Source organism: Nothoprocta perdicaria, unplaced genomic scaffold, assembly GCF_003342845.1.
Source record: "Nothoprocta perdicaria isolate Ctin4 unplaced genomic scaffold, notPer1 scaffold_121, whole genome shotgun sequence".
NCBI lineage: Eukaryota > Metazoa > Chordata > Aves > Tinamiformes > Tinamidae > Nothoprocta > Nothoprocta perdicaria.
In genome coordinates this window covers 559,573-568,752 of record NW_020454328.1, presented here as the reverse complement: position 1 = coordinate 568,752, position 9,180 = coordinate 559,573, and the positions used below count along the sequence as shown (strand labels likewise).

The 9,180-nt window shown below is 72.2% G+C and overlaps 3 protein-coding genes across 4 annotated transcripts; 2 read left to right on the top strand and 1 right to left on the bottom strand.

Moving 5' to 3' along the window:
• The first annotated feature begins 1,999 nt into the window (after nucleotides 1-1,999).
• On the top strand, nucleotides 2,000-4,405 carry SCRN2 (secernin 2). Of its 2 annotated transcripts, none has more exons than XM_026054487.1 (8): nucleotides 2,000-2,164; nucleotides 2,244-2,425; nucleotides 2,512-2,711; nucleotides 2,837-3,052; nucleotides 3,151-3,316; nucleotides 3,446-3,623; nucleotides 3,756-3,910; nucleotides 4,020-4,405. In XM_026054487.1, the coding sequence occupies exons 1-8, from the start codon at nucleotides 2,000-2,002 to the stop codon at nucleotides 4,114-4,116; spliced, it is 1,359 nt and encodes a 452-aa protein (XP_025910272.1). In that variant the 3' UTR covers nucleotides 4,117-4,405. The 2 variants fall into 2 exon arrangements, with proteins under 2 accessions (XP_025910272.1, XP_025910273.1); XM_026054488.1 differs by having other exon boundaries at nucleotides 3,756-3,925; nucleotides 4,020-4,082.
• Nucleotides 4,406-4,467: 62 nt separating this feature from the next.
• On the bottom strand, nucleotides 4,468-6,906 carry LRRC46 (leucine rich repeat containing 46). Its single transcript, XM_026054387.1, has 7 exons — nucleotides 6,788-6,906; nucleotides 6,608-6,716; nucleotides 6,162-6,208; nucleotides 5,817-5,926; nucleotides 5,358-5,427; nucleotides 4,946-5,118; nucleotides 4,468-4,856 (listed from the first exon to the last, which is right to left on the bottom strand). The coding sequence occupies exons 1-7, from the start codon at nucleotides 6,904-6,906 to the stop codon at nucleotides 4,468-4,470; spliced, it is 1,017 nt and encodes a 338-aa protein (XP_025910172.1).
• Nucleotides 6,907-7,499: 593 nt separating this feature from the next.
• MRPL10 (mitochondrial ribosomal protein L10) lies at nucleotides 7,500-9,007 on the top strand. Its single transcript, XM_026054385.1, has 5 exons — nucleotides 7,500-7,536; nucleotides 7,695-7,864; nucleotides 8,003-8,167; nucleotides 8,248-8,392; nucleotides 8,613-9,007. The coding sequence occupies exons 1-5, from the start codon at nucleotides 7,500-7,502 to the stop codon at nucleotides 8,882-8,884; spliced, it is 789 nt and encodes a 262-aa protein (XP_025910170.1). The 3' UTR covers nucleotides 8,885-9,007.
• Nucleotides 9,008-9,180: the final 173 nt, after the last annotated feature.

Genomic DNA, 9,180 nt, shown 5'->3' with positions numbered 1-9,180 from the left:
ATGTATAGGTATGGCATGTATACCTGTGCAGGTATAGGACCAGGTGTGTGTGGGGGCGCATCCCACGCATCCTTTGTGGCGCGCGGGCCGGCGCTCGGCGGCCCGGGCCGCTCCGCTCCCGTCGCTGCCGCCCCCCGGCCGCTCGCGGGCGCCTCGTCGAGGCGGCGCCGGGAGCGTTTGTGCTGGGAGGGGGTGGGCGCTCTGGGCTCGTGGGCGTTTGCTGCGTGTTTTTGTGGTTTTTCTTTCTTTCCTTCTTTATTCCCCCTCCCCTGCCGTGTTTTGTACTGTAAGAATAAACGCCGTGTGTTTTCCACGCCCYGGCTCTCCGTCTCCATCTCTGCCACGGAATTGCCGCTTCCCTCTAACCGCCAGCCCAGCCCTGTCCGCAGGCTGCAAAGGCACCCAGTGTCCTGGCAGGCGCCCCCAGCCCCCCAGCACGGCCTAGGGGCTCCCCRGCATGCGGGTGACCCTGGAAAAGCGGCCGGGGGTCTGGGGGCACCCGGTGCCGTACGTGCGCCGCATCCTGCGCCAGCCCTGGCGCCCGGCCCGCGGCAGGGAGTGTCCAGGCGGCAGGGAAACTGAGGCGGCCGCGCGTCCCAGCGGCACCGGGCGCGCGAGCCATGGGCCCGGCAGCACCCTAGGGCGGGCCGGGCGCGCCGATGACCAGGGAAAGTCTCGTTCCTCCTCTCCCAGCCGCCGCCGTTTTCGCCAGCCGCARCGTGACTCACTTGGCTCCCTGACCCGCGGATGTTTGCAGCCAGCAGGGCCCGGCTGGAGAAAACACCCTGGCGCGTGCGGGGATGAGACGGGGTGTCGCCTGCGCCCTGCCCCGCGCGGCCCGGGACCCGCGGCACCGGCCGGGGGGACACGGCGGCGGCTTGAGCCCCGCGGCACCCCGACACGCGGGGTCTGCAGCCCCGGGCGCCGTTGCACAAGGGCTGCGGGCCCGGCCCCCCGCCCCAGCCCCGTGTTTCCAAACCCCCGCGAGGGAGGAGGTGTTTGCGCTGCCAACATTGCAGCTCTGCTCCCTCCTGCCCACTCACGCGGCCCGGCCCTCCCCGCCGTCCCCYGCTTCCGCAGGGATGTGCAGCACCGTGTGCGGGCACCTTGGTGCCGGCACCTTGGTGCCCTGCAACCCCGCCAGGAGGCATGGGGGTCTAGGGGCAGGGTGGGGGCTGCTATAGGGGCTATGGGGCTGTGGCAGCCCTTGGGGGAGCCTCTGCCCCATGGGATGCTCCCCATGGCCTATTGGGGATGAGCCTCCTGCCCCCTTTGCTGCCCCTCTGGGCACGGTGGAATCCGTTTGGTGCCGAGGGACCTGTGGGACCCCCATCCGTGACCCCTTGGGGTGCCCAGGACCCATCCCTGCCTGGAAGGGGGACATCTGTGTGTGTGTGGGGGGGTCAGGGCCCGTGTCCGTGCTTGGTGTCGGCCCCCGGGGGGCGGATYCCGGTGCCCGTCGCTGCCCCACGGGGGTCCCGGTGCCTTTCTCTGCTCGGTGCCCATTCCCTCCCTGCCCCACGGGCCCCACCGGTGTCGGGGGCGGTGCCGGTGCCGCCGTGCGGCCTCCAGCCACGGGGCGCCGCCACCGCCGGGCCGGGCCGGGCCGGGCCGGACGGGGCGGGACCGAGCGGCGGCGGCGGCGCAGGGGCAGGTGCGCGGGGCCGGCACCGGGACCCAGCGGGCGGGTTGCCCCTTTCCCAGTCCACACAGGGGGGCCGGACACCGGCACGTGTCCCCCAAGTCGCCCCCGCCGGGACGGGGTCCCCGCCGGCCCCTCTGCCCGAATCGCAGCCCGGGAAGTCCCGGCTGCCCGGGCCGGGGGGAGGCTCCGGGCGCCCCTCGGGGATCGGGACACGGATACCGAGCCCCACCACCCTCCTGCCCGGCCACTGGGGCCGCGACAGGGCGCGGGTTTGGGGGCCATTCCCCAGGTCGTGCCCCCTGCCTGCCATCGCCACCCGCCGTGCGGGACCCCCTCTTTGTGCCCCGTTTTAGGATGGCGGCRCCCGCGCCCTCGTCCTGCGACTGCTTCGTGGCCCTGCCGCCCGCCACCGCGGCGCCCGTCGTGGTCTTCGGCAAGAACGCCGACCGGCCGCGCGACGAGGTGCAGGAGGTCGTGTATGTGCCCGCCGCGCGCCACCGGCCTGGGGACAAAGTGCAGGTGAGAGGGGCACGCGGAGGGGCACCGTGCCTTGGATGCAGCGAGCGTGCCGGGTCTCAGCCCCGCGGCCTGCCCGCAGTGCACGTACATCGAGATCGAGCAGGTGGAGCGGACCCACGCCGTGGTGCTGAGCCGCCCGGCCTGGCTGTGGGGCGCCGAGATGGGCGCCAACGAGCACGGTGTCTGTGTGGGCAACGAGGGCGTGTGGACCCGCGAGCCCGTGGGCGAGCAGGAGGCGCTGCTGGGCATGGACCTGGTGAGGTGAGGGCGGCGGGGACGCGTCCCGCGGCGGGGACACCCCGGACAGGCGGCACCGCGCCGCCGACCGGGTGCCCTGCGCGTGCCAGGCTGGCCCTGGAGCGGAGCCGCTCGGCGCACGAGGCCGTGCGGGTGATCGCCGCCTTGCTGGAGCGGCACGGCCAGGGCGGCCCCTGCAAGGAGGAGCCGGCGCCGTTCTGCTACCACAACACCTTCCTGCTGGCCGACCGCGCCGAGGCCTGGGTGCTCGAGACGGCCGGCCCGTACTGGGCAGCCCAGCGCATCACGGGTGAGCGGGCGGTGCGCGGCCGGCAGCGTGTGCTGAGCGTGCCGGGTCTCAGCCCATCTCCTGCCCGCCGAGGCGATCCCTCCGCAGGGAGCTGCCCCCAGCTCCACGCGCTGTGTCCTTCGCAGAGGGGAGCCGTAAYATCTCCAACCAGCTCAGCATCGGCACGGACATCACGGCCGAGCACGCGGGGCTGCGGCAGCGCGCCCGGAGCCAGGGTTGGTGGAGCGGGGACGGCGAGTTCAGCTTCGCCGAGGTCTTCTCCCTGGAGCAGCAGCCCGTGCGCATGGAGGCGGCCAAGGCGCGGTACCGCGCGGGGCGGGAGCTGCTGCGGCAGCACGCAGGTGGGCACGGACGGAGCTGGGTGCCCTGCGCCCRGCAGCCAACGTTGGGAGCGGGGACCGTCCTGGTGCTCACGGCGCCCGCCCGCCCCGCTTGCCAGGCCGGATCACGGCGGAGACCTTCATGGGCATCCTGCGGGACAAGGCGAGCGGGATCTGCGTGGACTCGGAAGGCTTCCGCACGGCGGGCAGCATGGTGTCCGTGCTGCCCCGGGACCCTGCGCTGCCCTGCGTCCACTTCTTCACGGCCACCCCCGACCCCTCCAGGTGAGGACGCTCGTGGGGAGACACGACGCTGATGGGGAGCGGGGATGAGGCTGAGCAGCCCTGGGGAGCAGACCCAGCCTCGCGCCCGTCCTGCGTGCAGGCGCCGATGGTCCCTGCCCGTCTCTGCAGGTCCGTGTTCAAACCCTTTGTCTTCGTGGACGGCCTCAAGCCCGCGCCCCAGGTCATGTCCCCCAGCTTTGCCGATGACCCCGCCAAGAAGATCCCRCGGTTCCAGAGCAAAGTCGACCGGCGGCACCAGCTCTACCGGCGGCACGAGGCAGCGCTGGCGCTGATGGAGAGCGACCCGGTACCGGACACCCCGCTGCCTTTCCCGGCCGCCCCAGGGCTCCGGCCCTCACGCTCTCCCTGTGGTGGTTCGGGGCAGTTGCGTGTCCTGACAACGCCAGGTCTCAGCTCCTCTGCCCCGCTGCCCCCCCAGGAGCAGGGCCAGAAGCTGCAGGAAACGCTGCGGGCCTTGGAGCGGCAGGGCCTGGAGGCGGCGCACGCGCTGCTRGCGGGGACGCTGGCGCCCGCGCCCGAGGAGCTCGCCGAGCTCTTCTTCGACTGCGTGGACGCAGAGATGAAGTTCTACAAGTGAATGCCGTGCACGTGGGTCGGGATGGGGGAAAGGGCCGAGCCGGGCCCCTTTCAGCCTCTGGGGATCACTTCCTTCCCTATCCTTCCTCATTCCCTGTCTTTGCAGCTGGGAGACGTACAAGGAGATGAGGGACATTCCTCCCTCTGCGCTGGACCCGTCCCTTGCCTCCGGCTGCACGTCGGCTGCCCCAGCTCGGCACTGAACGGCACAGAGGGAAACRTCTCGGCCGGCGTCTCCTGGCCCTGCCCGGGGACGTGGAGCGCCCAGCCCCATCACTCGTCCCRTAGGAATCAGCGCTTCCAGGGGTGGTTGTGACCCTTGGACACGGGGAAGGGGAGGGACCCGTCACGCAGGAGGAGGCGGCTCCTCTCCGCGCCTGGCAGGTCCTTTCCCAGCACTGTCCCTTGCTGTCCGCCCTTCCCGGCCCTGCTGCGGAGGCTGCCAGGGCTCGGTGCAGAGCCCGGGGCCGTGGCAGACACACAGACCCATGTAGAAATAAAGAGGCTTTAATTGGGCGCGCACGGTACCGAGCCGGGCGGGAGGGGGGCCCTGCCTATTTCTTCGCTGCCCTGGGCCGGGCTGTGGCACGAGTGTCCCGCTGCGGGGCCTGGCTCCGGCCCGGGCTCCTGCCGGGACCTCGCGGAGGCTGCGGGAGGCCCTGCTGGCTGCCCGCTGCTGGCGGCGGTGACGGCGGCGTCCCTGGCCTCGCGTGGGGACAGCCCTGCGGCTGCCCGGGGCTCCCTGCGGCCAGGGCTGCTCCGTGGTCGCCGGGGCTCCGGGCTGGGCAGGTGCCCGCGCCGGGCGGTGCAGGAGGCGGCAGCCGGTGCCGACGCTCCTGCAGCTCCTGCAGCAGCTCCAGGCGGGCTTCGTGTTCCGCCAGCGCCGCCCTCTGCCTCCTGCGCGAGCGCCCAGCCAGCTCCCGGCGCAGAGCCACGAAGAAATCTGCCCGCGATGGAGAGGCAGCTACCGYGAGGAGAGCCCCGCGCGGCCACACGAGCCCGTGCCAGTGCGCCCCGCTTCAGCCTGGGCACCTTGGCCTGCAGTGAAAGCGCCGCTGGGCTCACAGAGGGGCTCGTGCTCTTCGTCCTCACTGCCGGAGGAACTGCCTTGCTCCTCTCCCTCGAGCGGGGCAGGCTCYGGGCAGCCCGGGACGGGCTGGGCATCCAGCTGCAGCAGTCGGGGCAGGGCCCCCAGCACCGTCTCTCTGCAAGCACCGAAAAAATGGGCGATATTCCCGTCCCCTGGAATTGCCTCTGGGCATGGGGCACAGGAGGGGGGCACTGCTGCCTGCAATTCCCACTCTGAGGGCAGAGATCCGGGCTGAGGTGTTCTGGGGCTGGCTGAGGGCCTGGCTTGGTTTTGGTGTGTTTGGTACCGCGGGGAGGCCAAGGGTGGGACGTTGCGGAGCAGCTCGCGCGCCCGGGGCCGTGCGGAGCGACCCACCTGTACCCGTCCTGGTGGGTGCATTTGTTTCCTGTCAAGTCGAGCAGACGGAGGCTCCGGGGCAGCTCATCTGCACAGATCAAAGGGAAGGAAGGAGGGGCCCAAGCCCCACCTGCTGCACTGAGCTGCAAGTGCCGCAAAGCGCTGCGCTCTCGGAGCTCTGCACACACATTCCCGAGGCAACAGCCCTGCCCCGGGAGGGAGCCTCTAGTTTCACAGCTGGGGAAGCTGAGGAGGGGGACGCGTGTTCCGCAGTGGGCGGGCGAGGGTTTCCCCTGGCCTGCGCTGTGCCCTTCCTCCCCTCCTTCAAGCGGCACGGGCAACACTGCKGGAGAGTGGGAGATTATCCCTCCGTCCCTTCCCACCCTGGCAAAATCCACCCATGGGAGAAGCTGAAAGGCGGAGCACCCTCTCTGGGGCAGAGCCAGGCCCTGCCTGGGTCTGTTCCCGCTTCCCTACCCGGGTCCAGTGTCTCTATCTGGTTCTGGGACAGATCCAGGAAGAGCAGCTGCTGCAGGGGCCGCAGGTTTTCCACTTTGCGGATGCGGTTTCCAGACAGAGAGAGGAACCTGCGGAGCACAGAGAGGGCCRGGGCCGAGGCTGGGCTGGTGGATGAGCGAGCAGCGAAGTGCAGCCGTGTGTGTGCCGTGTGTGTGTCCCCCCAAGAGTGGGGGGCTAATCAAACTGCTGGGCAACACGCCGTAACTGGAACCTGTGGCTCCAGCAAAGGACAGAGGGAGCCCTGCCCGCCTCTGAGCACGGGCAGAGCCGGGGAGCCTCTGCCGGGGCAGCTGCCGCACGTACCGCAGCTGGGGAAGGCAGCTCAGGTTCTCAATGCGCTCGATCCTGTTCTGCRAAAGGAGAGACGAGCGAGTTCTCTGGTGCCCGGAAGGACACACTTGGAGAAGTCCCTCCAAGCCCGGGTCCCTCCAGGGACACGGGAGCAACCCAAGACCCTCAACCTCCACGGCAGCCCTACAGAGAGGGTGCCGGGGRGCCCAGCAGGGCGCAGAACGGCCCCAAACCTCCCTGTGACGGCTTAAAGAGCACTGCAGAGCCCCCGCTGTTTTCACAACCGCTGTCCCCTGGTTCGGTAGGGACAGGCCCTGAGGGCAGCAGTGTCCGTGGCCAGCGCGGCTGTTGGAGGAACCGCTGGCCCAGGGATTGCAGCTCCATGGGCTTTTCCTCGATCTCAGCCGCCGGTCTGCTGTGTTCACCCAGAGCCAAGCGCCCCTCGCGCGGGATCCCACCTGCTGCAGGTAGAGGCTGTGGACCTCCCGCAGGCCCTGCAGCTCCCCGATGGCGCAGATGTTCTCCCGATCCAGGCGGATGGTGCCGAGGGCCGTGAGCGCCGCGGACCTGCGTGGAGAGAGGTTCCCGGGAGCGCCGGTGCCGCCGGCGCCGCTGCCCGGTCCCGGTCGCAGCCTCACCGGCTCCGGGCGCTCTGGGTCTCCGCTGCCCGGGGCAGGTTCCTCCTGGCCACCAGGCTCTCGGTGAGGGTCACCCCCGGGGCCGGCTGCTCCGGGCCTGCGAGAAGCCCCGAGTCCATGTTGGGAGCCACAGAACCGGGGCCCGTCCAGCAGGGCCCGAGCCCAGCGGCCACCCCCGGCCCCACGAGCCGCCCAGCCCCACAGCGACCCACGCACCCCGGGGCAGGGGCTCCTCCAGCCCGGCCATGGGGGCACCTGGATCCCCGCGCCCCCTCCTCAGGTCCTTGGGGGYGGCCGGGCTGCTGAGGGAATTGGGGCCGGGTGCCTGGGCTGGGGGCACCGGGACACCCAGACTGGGAGCGATTGGGAATAAGGGGCCGCGGAGACGCCCGGGGCTAAGGAGCACTGAGTGCCCTAGACAGCAGGGGGCTGGGGCTGGCTCTTGGGGATCCAGGACCCCCAAACTGGGAGTGACTGGGCCGGGGGACAGCCAGGTTGGGGAGAACTGGGGCTGGGGGGGGCGGGGGGGGGCGGGAACCCCGCGCCGGGCGCGGACGTTCCGGGCGGCGGACCAGGCCGCGGCGTCCCTGTTGCTAGGAGACCCGGCCGCACCGGAAGGGGCGGGGCGGCGCGGGCTCCCGCGCTCCCTCCGCGCACGCGCACCGCCGCGCGCGGGGCCTCCCGCCTCCCCACAAGGCCTTGCGCGGGCAAGATGGCGGCGCTCAGCGGCGGCGGGCGATGGCGGCGGGGTGAGGCCCCCCCCCTCCGCCGGGGTCTCCGGTTCCCGCGGGGCGGGGGGGAGCGGGAGCGACTCCCGGGCCGCGCCCAGGCGGGTGTTGGGTGAGGGGGCAGCCGGCGCGTGCTGCGCTCGCGGTGACCCGTTCCGCGCGTGCCGCGCCGCCCGCAGGCTGGCCGCCCGCGCTGCAGCTCGCGCGCCGCGCCTCCAAGGCCGTCACCCGCCACTGGAAGGCCATGCACTTCCAGCGGCAGAAGCTCATGGCCGTCACCGAGTACGTGGCGCCGCGGCCGCCCGTCCCGCCGCGCTGCCTGCCCCGCGCCGAGGCAGCGGGCGAGGAGGTAACGGGCCCGGGGCGGCTCCGGGGGCGGCCCCCGCGCCCCGCTGCGGCCCGGCCCCTCTGTGCCGGGGACCCCCCCGCGTCCCTGTGACGGGCGCCGCGGCTCTCGTGGCGGTGACGGCCGCGCTGGCGCCCGCAGGACGACGGCTACGCGCGGCTGCTGCGGCGGCAGGTGGCCGAGGCCTTCCGCGACAACAGGATGATCGCCGTGTGCCAGTACAGCCCGCTGGCCGCCGAGGACGTGGCGCTGGCGCGGCACTACCTGCGCCGCCACAACATCGAGGTCAAGTTCTTCCTGAACGAGGTGCGGGCGGCGCGGGCRGCGCAGGCGGCGCGGGCGGCTCCGCGCGGCGCCCACACGGCCCCGCTCCCTTCCCCGCGCAGGTCGTCAGGCCCGTGCTGTCCCAGTCCAAGTACAGGAACCTGCTCCCGCTCTTCGTGGGGCGCAACGTGGTGCTGGTGAGCCCGGAGGCCAAGGCGAAGGAGATGCTGCGGGTGCTGAAGAGCGTCCCGCAGATCAGCCTGCTGGGTGAGAGCCTCCCCGTCCCGCGGGGTCCCCGCGGCGTCGGGCGCCTCGCGGGGTTGTGTCTGTGCCCTGCTGCTGCAGCGAGTGTTCCCYGAGCGTCTTGTGCTTGCAGCTTTGACACCCATGAGTCTTTCTCGAGGCGCCTGCAGGAGGCAAAAGCCTCTGGATCCGGGGTCTCTCCGGCARCTGCTCCTCCCCAGCGGAGTCTGCTCCTCTTTTCCAGGCGCCTGCATCGACGACACCATCCTGAGCAGGAAAGGGGTGGAGAACTTTGCCAAGCTGCCCTTGCTGGAGGCCTCGCAGGGGCAGACGGTGGGTGCCCTGGCCCTGCTGCCCTCCCGGACGAGCTCCCTGCTCCAGCGCGGCTCCCTGCTCCTCGTGGCCCTGCTGCACCAGCACCTCAAGCAGCTGCAGGCCGGGGCTGCAGCGGCGCCTGGGAGCCCGCGGGGGAGCCCGGAGACGCCGGCACCGTCCCAGAGTGCCCAGAGCCCCTGACGCCGGCGTCGCGGTGGCTGCCGGGGCTGGCCGGGAGCCGGCTCCTTCTCCAGGGGGTTGGAGCTGAAGGGCTGGTCCTGCGCCACGCGCAGGGGGGCTGAGGAGAGCAGTGGGCCCCGGGCGCAGCTCTGCTCCCCGCGCCCGGGAGCAGCCGCCGTGTCGCGGGTGCAGCGTCCTGCCGGGCGGCACGGGCCCAGGGAGGGAGCCGGACATTCCCGGGAATCGGCTGCAGCAGGTGGAGCGCGGGAAGGACGGGGCCGCTGCTGGCGACGCCGGCCCACGGATGCGCCCCGGCC